Source organism: Phocoena phocoena, chromosome 18 (genome assembly GCF_963924675.1).
Source record: "Phocoena phocoena chromosome 18, mPhoPho1.1, whole genome shotgun sequence".
Classification (NCBI taxonomy): Eukaryota; Metazoa; Chordata; class Mammalia; order Artiodactyla; family Phocoenidae; genus Phocoena; species Phocoena phocoena.
This window is the reverse complement of record NC_089236.1, coordinates 50,741,004-50,761,346: the sequence shown is the minus strand read 5'-3', so window position 1 is coordinate 50,761,346 and position 20,343 is coordinate 50,741,004. Positions and strand designations below refer to the sequence as shown.

At 35.6% G+C, this 20,343-nt stretch overlaps 1 protein-coding gene across 1 annotated transcript in view; it reads right to left on the bottom strand.

Annotated features, from left to right (window-relative positions):
- The window catches only part of UCHL3 (ubiquitin C-terminal hydrolase L3), a 43,960-nt gene that overhangs the window by 1,863 nt on the left and 21,754 nt on the right, over positions 1-20,343 (bottom strand). The window contains exon 7 of the mRNA XM_065896071.1: positions 3,743-3,818. Within this exon, the coding sequence (XP_065752143.1) occupies positions 3,743-3,818 (76 nt within the window). The remainder of the gene's footprint in view (positions 1-3,742; positions 3,819-20,343) is intronic.

Sequence of the window (20,343 nt, the reverse complement as noted above, 5' to 3'; positions counted from 1 at the left end):
AACACAACTCCCTCTGTAATTTCATGGCTTCTAAACATAATAAAAAGTTTTGAATCAATATGTATACATAGTGATAGACCTGGACTAAAAGATACTACTTTTAAAGAAAATATGAGTGAAAATTAACCAAACCAAAAAGCAAAACAGGACAATTATGAAATCTGAAGAAATAAAAAAGTTGAAAAGAAAAGTACATTGACTATGGCTCATCTGAGAATAGTATTTCTGTAGTCATAAGAATATAAACAACTATAACAACACTGGAAGAACAGGAAAAAGTAAACCATGTATTTTGTGATTGGGAGGGAGAGGTAGGTAAAGAGGGTGACAAAGGAAAGCTAGATTATCTTCATTGTGGGAAGCCAAGGAATAACATTAGGTAACTTCCACCTCTAGCCAGAATGAAATAATGTACTGAACTAGGCCTTCCACCGGAAACAACTAAAGACCTGGACAAGATATCTGAAACCATTGTTTTATAGACTGGGAAACAGTTAGCCCAGAATTGTTAGTAAGCCTAACAGTAATATCCACTTATCTGCCAGTGCCGGAAAGGAAAACCCAAGCAGCCTACAGCAGCCTCACTTAGGAGACTGAGGGGAAAGAGCAGAGTTCAAGGAGGCTGAGGCAGGTGGAGTTTGCACAATGCCAGGAAGAAGGTAGCTACACACTTTGGCGAGCTGTTGCTCTTTGTCTGGGACCAGGCCAGGATCAGTGGGCCAGCTCGGGGCGGGAAGCAGTGTGTCTGGAACAGAGCTTTGGGCTGGGGTGGTCAAGAGCTTGTTTGTATACCAGGGGAATGCGTAAATCGGAAAAGAAATGAAGGATAATGAGAGCTAGATTTCCCATGTTCAGAAAAGGAAGTCACAAATATGGATAACACTAGAATAAACTGTATATTATTAGGTTAGAATTATAAATGTGGATGTAAATAAATGTTTTTTAATATATAGAAAAACAGATGTAATTGTGTGTGCATGTATATCGATATTCACATACATGTGTCTATGTATATAATACAGACAAATATTTCCTAGCTCTGTCCTCTGAGAAAGCCTAGAAGTAATTATATCTTAATAGCAATGAATACACTTAGCACCCAGGTCTTGGTTCTAATCATCATTTTCCAATAAAAGGAACCAGGGCTCCTTGGAGAAGTGGCTGAACACAGGGCTGGGGCGCGGAAAACAAAGGATGAACCAGGAAATGTTTTTCTACTACAAAGTTAGAAAGTGCTCAAAAGAATGACAGGGACACATCAAAAGGACATATGCCAAGAACTACATGAAGCCCTAAGGACAAGAGGTGAGAATAGAAAGATGAATAACTCAGTCCCTTTCCTCAGCTAACCTTACAATTAGGTGTAGAAAGAATACATTAAAGACTACCACTACCCTTTGTTATACAATTGTCCTGTAGAAATTACCTTGCACCACGTCTATAATTATATAGCCTTGTTTTTTAAAACAAGGATATTTAGAAATGACTTTTTTTTTTTTTTTTTGTGGTACGCAGGCCTCTCACTGTTGTGGCCTCTCCCGCTGCGGAGCACAGGCTCCGGACGCGCCATGGCTCACAGGCCAAGCCACTCCGCGGCATGGGGGATCCTCCCGGACCAGGGCACGAACCCGTGTCCCCTGCATTGGCAGGTGGACTCTCAACCACTGTGCCATCAGGGAAGCCCAGAAATGACTTTTTTCTTAAAAACCATATGCTGCTCCCTTACCCACTGTTTTCTATGCACTAACTCAATACTCCTCTTGCTCAACATTCCTTTTAACTTTATTAGGAATTTGCGTCAGGGCTACCACCAATTCCCCTTGAGTGAGTCAGCAGCTGCCCATCTTCATTTGTCTTGCATTCATCCCTGTCCTCTCTAACATCTCAAAGATTCCAGCTATTCTTTAGAACTCCGAAATTCTTTAAACTCATTTAGAGAATGTAATCCTCAAAGGGCTCTAATTCTCTATCAGCAACATCGATCATTCTTCCTGCTAAAGAATACTTGAACCAAAGAAGACCTCAGTAGTTCTGCCTTTCTTTTCTGATGTTCTTAGTTCAAACCAATTTTAAAATACTTTGGTGCTGATCTTGGCATGCTACAAAAAAGAACCATTCTGCATATGTAGCCTATCCCGGATACACATCTTTCCTTCTATTGCCCTTTTAGTCTCTGAGCTCAGAAAGCTAGCTAATCAGTCAAACTGAGGTTTTTAGACAACTCATTCCTTCCCATGAGATGATCAGAGATGTTTTTCTTCTGAATATCTTTTAGATGTTATTGTTTGCTCTATTATGAAGTCTCCCATTCTGAAAGTCACCATTACTTTTATAGTCTCTGGTTATGGATATTTATCACTCCTCTGGCCTTTCCTAAATCTACTTTCTTGAAGTCAACAGAATGTGTCTGTAAGTCTCAGCACACTCTTTACTTCCACTTCTACTAGTTACTCTTTATTATTCAGAATTCAGAGCAGAAACTAGCTTCCAGCAATCAGACATTTGAAATCCCCAATCCCTATTACATTTTATCTTTATGTAGATGCTAGAGACTGAATTAGCAAAGCATATGCTCCAAATTGCTCTGCAGGTCTGTTATATACTCCGATGACAACTATTTGATTCCTACTCAAATCACTCTACTATTGTAGATGACCCACAGGGATGTACATTCCTTTTCTTGTCCCCTTTAATAGAGCCACTTCTTTTTAATGAAGTGTATGATTCTGTTGCCATATTCCAAATATAAAATCCATCTAAATTTTATGGACCACATTTACAGTCACAATCAGAGTCCTTTTGGAACTCTTCAGTCTTTAAGGAAAATGAAAGTGAAAAGTTAATATTTACAGCAAATGAGAAGAAAGAGGACTAAAAATCATGGTATCTAGAAATTGAAAAGGATTTCACTTTTTTGTTTCTTTATTCGGCCTTTTTTAATCAAAGAAGGTCTCAGAGAGAAAGACAAAAAGGACTCATAAGTACTATCTACCAATTTTGAAAGAATCATAAAAGTTTCTTCTGCCTGAATGAATCAATTAAAACTATCCTCGAGTTATCATCCTCTAAAATTATCCTCTAATTATCCTTTAATTATCAATGAAAATATCCTCTCCTCCAAATACAAACTAAAGTAGTCCACCTATAGTTAAACTTTTAAAAGGTAAGTACAGGAAGAGGCCAAAATACCAAGTAATTAATCATGGCTACTTTGACACATGCCTTAGGGAACTGTTGCCAGAAAACACAGACTCCTGTAAAGTCTTTTTAAAAATCAGATGTGATACAAAGGGATAGTACAAAAGCCTGAAAACTAGTAATACTCATTATTGAATACAAAAACTAGTCATTATGAATAATACGCTATGTTTTAAAACTAGTTTCAGGATCAAGATCGTTCATCCAAGATGTTGATGATAACCAACTCAAAAATTTAGTAAAGACTGCTGAAGTGATTTACAGGAGTCTCCTAAATGATTTAGCAAAGCATTTTCCTGCTTTGCTAAAATGCAAAGGTGGTATGCAGGAATTCTTGAATTATAAGTTACTTGAACATCAAAAACATATTTATTTTTTCTAGTAAAAATTTTTAAATGGAAAACTTCCATTATGCCAACTCAATGTTATATGGTAATCAATTAATTTAGGTAAACACAATAAATATCAACAGTCATGTTTATCATAAATACAGATTTCCCCATTTACTATTTCTTTCCCCAGGATAAATTAAAATAGTTCTTACCTAATTCATAGAGATGCCCATCTACATGAACTAATGCAATAAAATGAAGATCTACTTTTTCATCTATATTTGGTGCCTGGAATAGGAGGGGAAAATACATATTATATATATTAGTAGTCAAACAAATCAATCAACTACATGTAAACACATACAAATAATATCAAATGACATGAAAAAATATTTATCCAATATAATTCAAGGCTTAATCTTTGATATAGTGGACAGAGTGAACATGCCTACATTTATAACAAATGTGCTTGCCCATCAACAAGGAAAACACTGACTCAAGGCACACCTTTCTTAATCTCAATTGATTTTAACCTAAAGTTTTGTTCACTCTGGAAGCCCAGCACCTAGCACAACAGCTGGTACATAGCAGGTATACAGTGTATACTTGCTGAATGAAATGAATGCATGAACTAATTTGTATAATTTCTGAAATTTGAAATAATGAAGTTTTTAGAAGTTTAATAATAGCATAAACAGAGTTTAAAAAAACTCTTTGCAAGTTACATTTTAGGACATCAAGAAAGTGAGTTCTTCCCTTAATGATGTAACCTTAATCTCATTTTTTAAAAAATGCAATATAGACTTAGAATAAAATAAGTATTTTTATTCATCCTAGATTCAAAAGGTTTAAAAATGAAGAGAAGGGCTTCCCTGGTGGCGCAGTGGTTGAGAGTCCGCCTGCTGATGCAGGGGACGCGGGTTCGTGCCCTGGTCCGGGAAGATCTCACATGCTAGGCCCATGAGCCATGGCCGCTGAGCCTGCGTGTCCGGAGCCTGTGCTCCGCAGCGGGAGAGGCCACAGCAGTGAGAAGCCCGCGTACCGCAAAAAAAAAAAAAAAAACGAAGAGAAGCAGGAAAATAGCCCAAAAGATTAAAGGAGAAAAAGGGAACAAGTTAAAGTAACTTGAACAAGTTAAAGTAAAATTTAACTTAGCCTACAATTTTTCTCTTGTTTTCTCAGTGAACTATTTGATATTAAAACTATACCTAGGTTTTTTTAGCTTGCCAAATTCAATTTGCATGAGCAACTTGTGCTACATTTCTTAGACATTCAAATAACTTATGCAAGTCAATACATGATAAACTGGCACTGTTTACAATATATAGTAACTACACAGATAACACTAATATGTGTTAGCTATATACCAAATCTAAATGGTTTGAAATGAAATATAATCACTGTTAAATGTAAGTACAGATTTTAGAGGCAAAAGTTTTAAAGAGGCATAATCAAGTTATATCTCATATTATTTAATATCCAGTAAGTAACACAACAGTATCAACTCTAAAATTTCTATTTTTTCACCCTCAAGTAATTATATAATTTTAAGTTTTAAGTAATATGAAGTTTTCAGATGCAGAAATTGAAAGGAACAGAACAAACATTACTATCTTGGATTTACTGGATGCCTGTAAAGCATTTACAGATAGTGACTCATCTAACCTCATATTACTCTTCAGGGATTATTGCCCTCGAATTACGAATGGCAACAACGCAACATAAATTGCTGTGGCAAACTAGCTCTTCCTAAATTCAACTTAGAACTAAAGAATTTCACCGTTGGTAGGAATCACAGTTACGTAGCTTGACTGTTGCTCCAATGCTAGACTGCTGTCTATTGTAGCCCCATCTTGTGGTATCCCAGCAAACAACAGGGAACTGCCACTAGGTTTTCAGGCAGTCCATTCCATTTTGACAGTTTTGTTAGAATTATCCCTCATACTGAGGCAAAAAATGTTTCCCAATATTTTCCATCATCTTAAAAAAGTCTAATCCCTCTTGAACATGATATTTCTTCAAACACTTAAAGACAGTGATAACGAGTTCCCTTATTTTACTGGTCAGAGAATCAAAGATTTTAGTGATCACTCAATCCAATACCCCCATTTCCCCAATGACCAGAGAGAACCCAATTTTTCAAGGTTAAATCTAGGCAATTCAACAAACTATAAATTCAATTCTATAACAAGAACACTACAAAAAATTCCTTATCCAACTAGGAAAGGGGCTTGATTTACTTATTTTAAGATAATTCTCCAATAGGATATAAAGTATATTTAAAATCTTTTGAGCTACTATGTCTTTAAAATTATTACTTATTTTAACACCATCTCTTCTTAAGAATAATACCTCTAATAGCTTCTGGTTTTTACATTTTGTCAGTAAATACAACCATGCTAGAGATAAAAGTAATACAACCAGACCAGAGACCTGAATACGTACCCAACCCCTGTGAGCACTGGGTTTCTTATCTGTTTTGAGGTTTAAACGAAATGCATGAAACTACTTGTAAACTGTTAAGTGTCATATAAACATTATGTGTTATTATAATACTAAGACTACATTATTACAAATGTAAGAAGTCACTAAATCTAGTGACTCAAAATTGTGAGTCATTGTACCTTTTATCCAGAAGTGCATACTAAAAATACAAAACGCCAAAGAGGGCATGAAAATCCTTCAAACTATTATAAATGCTCAAAATTTCTAAACCTTCCACAAGACCTCAGCACCTATTACAAGCCTTTTCCTTTGGTCAACTTCAATTAGTCAGAGTCTGAAATCTATAATTATGCAATTGCTTAAACATTATTCCACTGAAAACAAGAACAATACATAAAAAGCAAATTCCAGGGCTTCCCTGGTGGCGCAGTGGTTGAGAGTCCGCCTGCTGATGCAGGGGACACGGGTTCATGCCCCGGTCCAGGAAGGTCCCACATGCTGCAGAGTGGCTGGGCTCGTGAGCCATGGCCGCAGTGCCTGCGCGTCGGGAGCCTGTGCTCCACAACAGGAGAGGCAACAACAGTGAGAGGCCCGCGTACCGCAAAAAAAAAAAAAGCAAATTCCAGTATGTCTTCTGTTTCAAAAAGTGACCAATAACTAACAAAAGGCAAAAACCAGAAGCTACAGATTAATTTTTACCTACATTTTTATATCTTATTTTTTACAAAGTTTCTTAATTTAGAACATACTTATTACCTTGAAGGATTAAAAAAACGATGTGACAAATCAATTAGATAGAAATTAACTAAATGCTAAATAAAAATTTCAAATTATAAAAAACAGTTTAAAGTTAATTTATAATTGTGGCGCTAAATATATACCAGGCACTGTTCTAAGTGCTTTATAAGAATTGACCAATTAATTGTTATATAAACCATATGAGGTAGGTAATATAGTTATACCCATTGTACTCTCAAGAAAATTGAGGCACAGAAGTGTTAAGTAACATGCTCTGGGTCACAAAGCTAGTAAGTGATAGAATCTGGTTTCAAATCCAGGCAATGTCATTCTGGAATCCATGTTCTTAACCACTAGGCTATGAAAACACTTATGAAGCTATAAAGCAATGGAATTAACATGGGGAAAAGACCAATATTACATAAAAACATAAAACTGAGAATGCCAATTTGTATGACATGTTCACTTATATTGAGAATATTTTTTAAGTACAAAGGAATTTATTCCTATTTGGATTCAACTGTGCCCAAGTCAGAATTTAGAAAATTACGGTTTTACTCTGATCATCTAATTCACTTGCATCTCCTACTATGCCAGCGTATGGCACAGCAGGGAAGCAATAAATATCAGATGGATAAATATGACAAACGCATGTTGTGACCCAATGAGGATAATGAAATAGAGAGACACCAGTTTGTTGATACCAGTTTGTGGACGAAAGCCTATTTTGATGACTATACTGATATTTGGTGGAAGCAGATGTTTAAGGAAAAGTGCCAAGACTCCACCTCATAGTTTGAGAATAGCTCTAGAAGAGTAAATAAGGGGAAGGAAAGAATGTCTGACACCAACTTTTAATTTTTTTAAGCATGAAAGTATGTGTAATCAGACTTCCTCTGGCTTCAAAAGTCACGATGATTTACTGAAGTGTCAAGTTTCTTATAAATGTGTGGCATACACCAAATCTTTCAGATGTAGCATTTCTAGGTAGGCTCTGCCAAGCTATATTCATTACCATTAATTTTCTAAAACATCAGAAAGAAAAGAACTATAGTTGCCATCCTGCATCTTATTTCAATTATGAGAATTATTAGAATTCCATCATCAACCTCAACATTTAAGGTAATTAGGTAATTAGCACAATTACAAGAACAAATGTACTTTTTAACAGTTTGCTAATATTATCAACTTAAAAAGGAGAAATTATAAAATTTGTGGGAAGTCTATATCAATTCACAAGGAGAAAAATCGTCACCTCCTACTTGAGAAAAGATCTTTAGAAACTGAATAGGCAGGGAAGATTGGATCAAGATTAAACCAAGTACCTGAGCCACCTCAGGGAATAAAATAGCTTAGATGAAACACCCTACACCATGAAGGCTTAGATTAAGGATAGAGTAAGTAAAATAACCCCAAAGCATGACAAGAGACTAAAGTCATGTTCAGAAACGTGAAAAAAAAATAAAGTAAGAGATGGCAAAGAACTCAGACAGTACACAGCATTTGTTGACCTGAGTCAACTAAATGAAATTGGAAAGATGAAGGGTAAGAGAATACATATTCACTTTAACAACTGACAGGAACTTAAACATTATCATGAATGTCGATCAGCACTCATCAAAAGGCAGGCACCTGTTGGTGTTATATGGAGTGGAAAGATGGATGTTCACCAAGGCACTGGTGAGAGTCAAGCTGGACTGCAAAACATAGAGGTATGCTTGCAGTCTTACTGGGGGAGAAAAAGCTAATGGTTGATGAACCAAGAGAAAAGCGCTTTGAAGACTGAAGAAGTTTAAGGGAAAAAATGGACTGCCCCTGTCACTGGAAGAAGAGATGGAAGATTGACTACACTTACAACAGAATGGAGACCCAAAGATGGTAGGCGTAAGAAGGGTCGCCAGCGACGAAGACGGAGAGATGGACTGGTAGCCTTTGCAGGGCCTACATGGTTACGTTTGGCCCAGGGCAGGGATGCATGGTGACACCATGATGAGGCCTTCGCTCTGCAGTGGCTAGAATGAGGCTGTGATGAGGATGGCGAAGAGGACTACATAATTAAAAAAGAGAACATTTTACTGAGACCACGTTACTGGGAGATCAGTTATTCTTAAAAGCACCATATGGTCATACTTGGATTTATATGGCCTAATATTTTTAATCAATCATAATTTAGAAAAGGTTCGTAAATGAATATTAGTTAAAGGTACGTGAGGTGGAAATATATCACCAAAGTATCAGGTTATATTCCATAGCTTCTGTTAAGTGCACATCTAGACTACCCTCATTTGTATAGCGCAGACTCATGGAATTATTTAAAAGTCACTAAAGTGGAATTATTACATCAAACTGTTTTTAAAAAAAAAGAACACACACACACAGAAAACACGTAACACATACAAAACATACAAAGAATTATGTGTAAAAGAAAACTGTATGGTAACAGGCACTAGTAAAAAGAATTCCTTAGCAGTAATAAACACTAAGGAAAAAAACAACTTCAAAATATAGAGGAGTGAAACAAATCCCTCAGAAGCTGATGCCATGCATAAACTATCCTCTTACTTAGGTTGAAAAGTTAAATGGAAACTATCATGGATTATTAGCCATCTTTTAGTAAAAGAATAAAAACGGTTAAAATATGTATCACTTATTTTGTGCCAGGCACTCTTTTAAGCACTTTACACGTATTAATTCATTTGGTCTCCCAGTAACCCATGAGATAGTTACTGTAATTATCTCCAGTTTACAAATAAGAAATCAGAGCACAGAGAGGTTAAGTAACATAACCCAGGTCACACTGCCAGGAAGCGGCAGGGCTGGGATTCAAATACAGGAAATCTAGTTCTAGAATCCAATGACCTTAATAACTGTGGTGTACAGCCTAAGTGGCCAAGAAAAAGATTTTAATACTAATTTATTAGACCAGATTCCAATGAGCAGAGGAGTAATCCTCTTAAAATTAGATTTTTGGGAGTCACATTTTCGAACACTATTGTACCACAAAAGGTGAACCTGACCTAAGAGTTTTCCACAAAATGCACATGCTAATAAACACTAACTTATTAATGGTAATCCAAATGATAATTTTACAATTGTCGCCTCCAATAAATAACACCAGCACATGAAACTGAGTTTAAAGCAGTATGATAAAATTATAATCACTAACAACCATAGTGAGAAGAAGTAAAAAAAAAAAATAGTGATATAAGTCCTTGCTTAGTGATAATGGATTTCACTAACCATGACCTATTTTCTTTAGGAAAATAAAGGGGTTTTCCTTGAATGATTTCTAAGACTCTTTCAACCCTGAAAATCCTATGATCCTACTTAGTACTTCTGATCTATGTAAGATAATACAATAACCTAAAATAAAGGGTTTTAAAAACATGTTTGTGAACAGTTTAGCTGCTCATAGTAAGAATCAATCAATTAGAAATACATAAATGAATCCTATACTTTGCTCTATATGGGAACAAAGGTGTATATAATAAAGTGTCTGCTCTCACATAGTCTAACATGTTTGTCATATTCAATCTGATTACATTTAAATAAGAGAAAGACAGAAGAGTGGGGAAGAGGAAAAGGAAAATGGATGGAGAAAGAAAATGGAGTAAAGGAAGAGAGGAAGAGATGACTAATGAGTAGTGGAGAAAACAAAAATTTTCTAAGAATCTAGGGAAGGAGAGATTACTAAACCAGAAGTAGAACTAAAGGCATACATTGAAAGAACATATAAGGTTTGGGCAGGCAAAATGGGAAAGGTATTCCTAGCAAAGAATTCAGCGTGAGAAAAAAGACAAAAATAGGAATGAGGATGACATGTTCAGAGGACTAGACTATCAGGTCTGGGATCTGACTTTACCCCTCCCATCTAAAAAGTTATCCCGTTACTTGTTCATAGGTGCTGGCAGAAGACATGAGACGCTGTGTCAGAGACAAAGGACTTTACTCATAGCCCAGCAAGGAGCACGATCGTCACTATGTGTCAGTTCACATGAGGGCAACACAGAGGGCCCAGATGGATGGCTGCACACACAATGGGCTGCATTATAGGAGAGGAACACTGGGCTTGGGGAAACTGATGTATTATAATAAGCAGTAAGCAAACTTGTCTTTGTTCTGGAGGCAGACATTACCTCATCCCTCACAGTGCTTACTGGGAGAAAAGTGATTTCTAACTTCAAATATGATGGCTCTCTTCTTCTGCCAGTTTTGAAGAATGTTTTTTAAAACTTAAAAAAAAATTTCAAATTACAAAGAGTTACAAAAATAAAAAGAGTACAGGAAACACCTAGATTTACCTATGACATTTTATTCTGATTTGCTTTATCATCTGTACTTACACTCTCTTGCTCTCTTCCTGTCTCTCTACATAGTTGTTTTTTTTTTCTTCCTGAGCCATTTGAGGATAAGTTATATATATCATGGTCCTTTACCCCTAAATACTTCAGTATTTCTTAAGACTAAGAAAATTCTCTTGGACTTCCCTGGTGGCACAGTGGTTAAGAATCCGTGAACCAGGGGCCTCCCTGGTGGCGCAGTGGTTAAGAATCCGCCTGCCAATGCAGGAGACACAGATTCAAGCCCTGGTCTGGGAAGATCTCACATGCCGCGGAGCAACTAAGCCTGCAAGCCACAACTACTGAGCGCGCATGCCACAACTACTGAAACCCGCGCATCTAAAACCCGTGCTTTGCAACAAGAGAAGCCACTGCAATGAGAAGCCCGTGCACTGCAAAGAAGAGTTGCCCCCACTCACTGCAACTAGAGAAAGCCCGTGCACAGAAATGAAGACCCAATGCAGCCAAAAATAATTAATTAATTAAAAAAGAAAATTCTTTTATAACAGCAGTTATCACCTTCATAATTTCATATAGATATGGGCTGTGTTAGGATGTGTGTAGGTTGGATGTCACATTAGACTTCTGTCTAACCTTCCATCCATATTTTAATTTTGTCAGTTGATCCATTCATGTCCTTTGTAGCATTTCCTCTCAGGATCTAATCTGGGAGCAGGTATTGAATTTTTTTGTCATGTCTCTTCAGTATCCTTTAACCTGGAGCATTTCCAACAGCCTTTTTCTTTTATGACATTAACACACAGTCCCCTTCCCCCATTTTTTAATATACAGTTTTTTTACATTAAAAAATCATGCTCTCTGTGAATACAGACATCTGTATTTCTTCCTTTCCAATCCATATGCCATTTCTTTCTTTTTCTCACCTTACTTCATTGGCTATAGGACCTCTAGAACAATAACGAATTTCGCTGATTTTCACTTTTAATTATTTCTTCCTTGTGCGTGCTTTAGAGATAATTTGCTCTTTTTTTTTTTTTTTTTTGCTACCTTTAGGTAAAAACTTAGATCACTGACTTGAAGCCTTTTTTCTTTTCTACTATAAGCATTTAGTGCTATAGATTTTTCTCTAACCCCTGCCTTTTCTTTTCTACTATAAGCATTTAATGTTACAGATTTTTCTCTAATCCCTGCTTTAGCTGCAACTTGTAAATTTGGATATATTTAATAATTTTTCATTCAATTCAAAATGTTTTCCAGAAGACAAATTTATGGTTACCAAAGGGGAAAGGGGGTTAGGGGAGGGATAAATTAGGAGTTCAGAATTGGCAGATACAAACTACTATATAAAAAATAGATAAAACACAATGTCCTACTGTATAGCACAGGGAACTATATTCAATATCCTGTAATAAACCATAATGGAAAAGAATATGAAAAAGAATATATATATATAACTGAATCACTTTTCTGTACACCAGAAACTAACACAGCATTGTAAATCAACTATACTTCAATTAAAAAAAATTTTTTTTAATGCTTTCTCATGTTCTCTGAGACTTCCTCTTTGATCCAACAAGCTATTTAGAAGTGTATTGTTTAATTTCTAAATATATGGGGATTTTCCAGATACTTTTTACTGTTATTAATTCTTAATTTAATTCCATTATAGTTAGAAAATATTCTTTGTATAATTTAAATTTAAAAAAATTTTTTTAAGATTTTCTGATCCATAATATGGTCTATCCATGAGCACTTAATCATTCTTTAGAACAATTTAAAAAACAAAATTTATTTTATATGTACCTTCACTTGTTCCATTTCCAGCGCTCACCAATTCTTTGTGTAGATTCAAGTTGTAATGCAGGTAAGCTTGTAATGAATTCTCTCAGTTTTTGTTTGTCTAAAAGACTTTATTTCTCCTTTATTTTTGAAAAATATTTTTGTTCCATTGAATTCATTTTAAAAACCTTTTTCTTCTTTTTTTTCTTTTTTTTTTTTCTTCTTTTTTTAAAAAAATATTTATTTATTTGGCTGCGCCAGGTCTTAGTTGCAGCACATGGTATCTTCGTAGCAACGAAGGGATCCTGCGTGTGGGATCTTCGTTGAGGCATTGGGATCTTTAGTTGTGGCACACGGGATCCTTTAGTTGCAGCATGCAGGATCTTTAGTTGCAGCATGTGGGATCTGGTTCCCTGACCAAGGATCGAACCCGAGCCCCCTGCACTGGGAGCACGGAGTCTTAACCACTGGACCACGAAGGAAGTCTCTCTCTTTTCCTTCTGATTCTACCTGCACATATTAGATCATCTGAAATTGACCCACAGCTCTTGGGTGATCTAGGGGGGTTTGTGGGGTTGCTTCCCATGATTTTTTATTTTTGTGATTCAGATTGGGTAAATTTTTAGCAATTTATCTTCACATTTCCTGATTCTTTCCTCAACATTTGCAAGTCTACTGGCAAATCCATTAAAGGCATTCTTCACCTCTGGTACTGTGTTTTTAATTACTAGATTTCCATTCGATTCTTTCTTAGAGCTTCCAGCTCTGTTGATATTCCCCACCTGTTGGTATCTGTTGTCTACCTTTTCTACTTGAGCCTTTAACATATTAATCACAGTTATTTTAAGTTGCATCTGACAGTTCCAACACCTGGATCATATCTGAGTTTGATTCTGTTGATTCCTTTGTCTTGTGACAGTGTGTTATTTTTCTTGTTTACTTCATCTTATAATTTTTGTTTAAAAGGCACACATCCTGTGTAGGAGCAGAGAGACTGAGACAAATGTATTTATGTCTGGGAATAGGCATGCCTCCTCTTCAGCTAGGGCTTTAGTGTGTGGAGTTGAGTCAATCTAGTTAGAAGTTGTGCTGTTTGGTTTGTTTTTGCTATGGTTATCTTCAGTAATCTACCAGCTTCAAATCTGCCTCGCATTACTGTGTGCTTAGGGTAGGAGCTGGGTTGCTGAATGCTTTCTTTTTCAACGTTCTTGTTCCACTCATAGCTTTAGGATTTTTCTGAGTCTATGCCTCAGAGAAGGTGTCTCTTCATGCTCTTGGCCTACCCCACACATTTGACACTTGTTTGTTGGTGCTGGCTGGTCTAATGGTGGGAAGGTGAAGGCATTCTTTGTTGACATGGTTCAGCCTCCATCATAAGTAGGTTGTTTGTACCTGGATATCAAGGACAAGGCTGTCCATGGGATCCTTCCCTCCTCCATTGATTTCTCTCATAGGAGTTTCCTATACCTCCCCTGAAGGGGTAGTTTTGTCTGTTCCCTTCTCCAGGGAGGGTTTTCTGTCCCAGCATTGTTAGGTTTTATTCCATAGGGGAGAAGAATCCAGGCCCTTCCCAAAGTAGAAGCTGCTTCCTCCCCCCAGGCCTGCACCTTGGGCCTCTCTCTTGCCTTGTCCCTAGTTTAAGCTTATAGGCACCCAGTGAGGTCTGTGGAGAGTGGATGTGAGCTCCCCTTTGGCACTGCTTACAGGGATTTTATAGTATCATACCAGCCTATACTTGACCTTTAGCAATTTGTTAAAATTTTTAACATTTTTTACAAGGAAAAAAAATCATATTCTTCACGCTGCTTTCACTTTCCATATATTTTGGGCATCTATCCACCTCAATAAGTATATATCTACATTATTTTTCACGACAACATATTATTCCTTAAATAGATGCACCATAAACATATTATGGCATCTTTAGTTTGTTTCTAGTTTTCTACATTTATAAACTATGCTGTAGTAAATACATTCACACAGGTATCTTTATATGTTCATCAGTCAACAATAATAATAGCTAGCATTGAGTGCTTACTATTACATACCAAATGTTCTAAACTGTGGATGCTATAGAGTCTCACCATGATCGTACTAAGGTAGAAATTATGATCATTTCTATTTAAAGATGAAGATACAATTTTTGCCCAAACATTATCAGATTATCTATGGGTAATTTTAGCCCTCTTTTTGCTCATCATGTTTTCCATATATAAGAGGAAGGAATGAAAAAAAGAAAGGATATGTTCAAAAGCACACCCTCCTGAATGAGTTCCATACGTCAAAGTTCATGTGTGTGTGCATGTGTTTCTATTTGGCAACTGTTTTACAATATCAAATACAGGACAGTACGTTACTACATTATGACTGTCTTACTTGTAACTACCTTGTAATGCTCTTAGAAAAACCTTTTATCCACTATCATACTGCTAGTATACTAAGTATTGTTTTCCATAAGTAAATGAATATGTTGAGTTGTTAAACATTAGAACCAGTAATTCTAAATTTTTACTCTAGTCATGTTTATTTCTACCTCCTAAAGCTAAAGGAACACAATATATACACATCTTTTCCAACTGTACAATTTGTAAAGATAATTTAATTCATAATACAGACATAACTGTGTACATCACATATATTTTCAATTCCAATGAAAGTTTATATGATAATTCAGGGAAGGACTTTCTTTTTTTTTTTTAACATCTTTATTGGAGTATAATTGCTTTACAATATTGTGTTAGTTTCAGGAAAGGACTTTCAAGTGATATTATTTTAAGAGATGAAAAGACTGATATGAAGAACGTTACTATGGAATCTTAATATTCCTAGGCTTTCTCTTAGAATTACAAATGTTAAAGACAAATTCACCAACTTTTACAGTGTCATAATATTAGCTGCTGAAGTAACTAAGTTAGCTTTGCTTTCAAATATGAAAATTTAAACTGTGAGTAGAATCTTCAGAATAAATAGCCAATTTCCTTTCCATACTAACTGGAAAGGATCAAATATCTACAGCTTATTCTTGAGTCTTTCAGAAGATTTTAATAAAGAGCCCACTTTCTAGAGCATCTGAATAAAGAACTCACTTCCTCAGTTTTTCAGTTCTGGTAGAGGAATCCAAAGTTGTCAAAAGTTATGTATTTCATTAGAATTATTAATGACATCACTGTCTGCCAGGACATTAACACTGAACCCGTGCCCCCTCTGCTTACTGCGTGGGTCTGCAACGGTATAATTTGACTTCACATACACCACTGCAATATAACCTATCTCTTCATTACAGTTTTGAAAAAAACAGAACAGGCTTTTCAAAAACCCTAGGAATTAAATGATTTGCTCTTCAGAAAGTACTCTAAGGAGTTTAACAAATATTTTTTGCATAAAGGAATTAGGTATAGACATTCATTTTGAGATTTTTAAGCATTCTGATTCTGACTTAAATCCTCTTGAGTTAAAAAAAAAAAATACAGGGTGAGCCATTTGGACACAGCCCATGAGCATCAGAACAGTGTCGGGGTCTTTTAGAGGCACAAGGACTTAGTTGACTTGCCCACAGTCATATAACTAGTGACTCTCAAAGCAGAGGCAGAACCCATGACTCCTGGCTCCAATTTCAGTGTTTTCATCTCACACAAAGCCACCCACCCATCAACTGTCAACTACCTAATTCATAGAGGCAAACCTATTACTATCTCTAGCTGTATTCCCAAAACAATCAACAGTTCAAATTTTTCTATCTTCAAAGTTATAACTAGTTCAGAAAGAAACCAAAATACCTGGGTCCCAGAAGGCCAAATTACTTTTCCTTCACAGTTAATGTGTATGTCACTTTGTATATGAAAAAATGAGTCAACTACCCTTTAAACTGTTTAATAACCACAAAATTAGAAATATCATGAAGCCTAAAAAAAAAATTTTCAAACCTTTAATAAAAAGGTGGAAAGAGGGGCTTCCCTGGTGGCGCAGTGGTTGAGAGTCCGCCTGCCAATGCAGGGGACACGGGTTCGAGCCCTGGTCTGGGAGGATCTCACATGCTGTGGAGCAACTAGGCCCGTGAGCCACAACTACTGAGCCTGCGCGTCTGGAGCCTGTGCTCCGCAAAAAGAGAGGCCGCGATAGTGAGAGGCCAGCGCACCGCAATGAGGAGCGGCCCCCGCTTGCCGCAACTAGAGAAAGCCCTCGCACAGAAACGAAGACCCAACACAGCCAAAAATAAATAATTAAAAAAAAAAAAGGTGGAAAGAGTGTGTCGGTCTAAAAAGCCAAATTACTTTTCCTTCAGTTAATATACATTCTCTGGGTGTACAAAAAATAGATTACTCTTTAGAGTACTTAATAATAACCAAAGAATTAGAAATGTTGTAAAGGCTAAAAAGAAATGATACAGACCTTTTAACAAAGGGGGCAGAGGGTCAGACTAGTATTACTTCTTTATTAAGAAATCAAGTGTTTGGTAGTTTACCCTAAGTGCTTAAATCTAAATTATTCTAAAATGTTAAAATAAAGCAAGTAGATTTCGGCTTACACCCAAAATGTTTTCCCATCTAAAAGGGCATCCTGTTACTAAGAAAAATATCATTATAACCATGTAATTTCCTAAATATAAAGGGATCATTGGCTGGTAGGAACTTAAAATAATTACTGTTTTCCAAAATACAGATAACATAATTACCAAAAGACTGTGGCTGGTTTATGGGTAAGACTTTATGTTTAATATAAGGAAAAATCTACTGTTGACTAAGAGCTTGTTTGTTTTAGCAATTTTTATTTATCTATACATTTTGTTGCCTTAAGAGCATGGACAGTACTTACTAGCTGTGTGACTTTGGACAAGTTAGTAACTTCTTTGTCTTCCAGTCTGTAAAATGGGATAACATCTATCTTAAGGAATTGAGAAGATTAGAGTAGGGTACACACAGTGCTTAGTATAATGCCTCCACATAAGATGCGTTCAGTAAATGGTAACCATCATTATAATAAGATGACAGACATACTTTTAAAAGCAGTGAGAATTTAAGAAGATGAGAATACTTGGCAATTGATAAGCATGTCAATTTCCATTGCATTCACCCATAAATGACACTTAAGAATAATCAAGACTGATACTGTAACACCCCAAAATGATTCCCAATGTTTCCAGCAACCCCAGGTATCTCATGGTGAGACTCTTTTGTCTTAAATACCTACAAAATCATTCCTTTTATTGACCTGCTGATAAAATATATACTTAATCATGACAATTAAATTTATTTCCAGAATAGGACGTCCTTTCAAACTTCAGAGATACCACTGAGTCTAAAAAATGGCACATGGGAAGGAAAAAAATCAGGAATTTCTCTAGGGCTTCCAAATGCCATGAAAAGAAGTAAAATTATAAATGTAGGCATACATGCATGAGGATATGTACACATATATAAAACTTTAAAAGTTTAAAGTCAAAATTATAAATTAATTCCAAATGGACTCCTGTAGATTTGAATAAATTTCAGTATAATACATTGAATTACACTAAATTTGAGGTCCAAATTTAAAATAGGAAAGTAAAACCAGATTCATGCAAAAGATGCAAACTTTCCTACAAAGTATCCACGTTCAGTTGGCAAAGAAGTCAAAGTGAAACATGAGCTAGATACCGAAATACACAAAATACCACTATATATTCCATGGAAAATGGCAAATTTCTTCATTTTGCTCACCTAATAAATCAAGATACCCACAGATTTCTAGATATTCTTTAAACACTTTTTTCTCTTACTGGTTTCACAACTGTATTTTCTCACTTCCGTTAACAATTCTCCAAAATCCCTATTTAGATAATGACCTATATCTCTATACTTTACATTAAACTCAAGCTTACCATTGTTAAGCTGGCCAAAAACTAAGTCCCAGAAATTCTTTATTATTATTATTTTACAATTTGAGAGTAGCTCCAATAAGATTCTCATTGACTACAAACGAAAAGAATCTTAAATCTTAACCCTTTGTTTTGGAAAGTTGTGGTTAAAACAAAACAAACAGAAAAATCCACCATCCTCAAATATCATTACAACCTCAACTCTATTTTTATTGCTGGAGACATTTTTAGATAGAAGAATTACATCTAGTCAGGTCTGGAAGAGTCAACTGGTGAGTTCAATGTAAGAATTTACTTTAAAATAATAATAGTTATATATCTCCTTTTCCAAAACCCTGATATTGGAGAAAATAAGAAGAACAAGAAGATGATGCAGAAAGAATAAAAAACAGACTATTTTGATTCATTTAGGACAAAATATTTGTTAACCTAAGAAAGGGAAAAAAGTGTAAACAGGACAGAGTAATAACTACATTCTGACCCTTTCAACAACTAATTTAATCCATTTAACCATCATTCATTTTCAAGTGATATTAGATAAAGAAGAACTGATTACATGTAAGGAGACACAATATCACTGCTTGAAAACAAAGGATCAAAAAAAGAACCATTTCAATAATATTTCCCCCACTATGACTAAGCCTAAATTGTACTTCCTTCAAACTCAGCTCTCCCATTCAACTCCACACATACGCTTTAAACCAGCTTCTATTCAGGGAATGATATACAGAAAAAATGATAACAGGAGGAGAGAAAAAGGCAAAAGTGTAAGGAGTTAGGACAGAAGTTCCAGAGCATTTCTCAGTTTTAAGAATGACATAAAATGAAGTTGCCCCAAAAGGATTTCCCTTACATCTTGTTGGAATGGAATAGAGAAAATAGGATATGGAAAATAAATGGAAAACAAAAAGAAAGATCAGAAAGATGCAATTTCAGATTTCTTGACAAAACTGGACTCTACAGCTTAAAATGCATGGTACTTGCATCTGAGTTTCATTTACAGTTCCCATCTGATTCTCCCAAAACAATCGGGACCTTAAATTGTACATTCTATAAGAACTAAGTTTCTTCCTAATATCTTCCGTTTCTTTCAGAGCCAAGGAAAGAAGAAAATAAATCCCTAAAGAAGGAAAATAAATGTGAGAGCATCTTAACTCCTTGTAATTCTAACATAATCAAAATAATGAAAAACTATACTTCAGAGTAAAATGAAGCCATGCAAACTATACTTATACAACTAATAAAGATAAAACTTGACACTATTTCCTCCTCCATCACTGACATTCTGCACTGATTGGGCCAAAAAAGCCAACCAGACACATACATATACATACACACATACACAATTTATTTAAAATTGTGTATACATATACATGAACACATACTTGAAATCAGAACTTACCCACTGCTTTCCCAATAGTCAGAAACACCTTCTCTTATAGGACAACACTAACCAAAGTAGATTACACATTTCACTTGTAAATTAATTTCATGATTGAAATTCATTTCATAAACTTTTACAACAGATCTTTGAATGGTCTTAGCAATCAACCACATTATTTCCCTCTATCAAACAAGCCAAAATTTAAAAATAGAATTCAACACCGGCAATGGCTATTTTTGAAGCTATCTCCATTGAAGTAAGAGATCCTCGAAGACACAAACTGCATCTTATTTATCTCTGTATATATAGTTC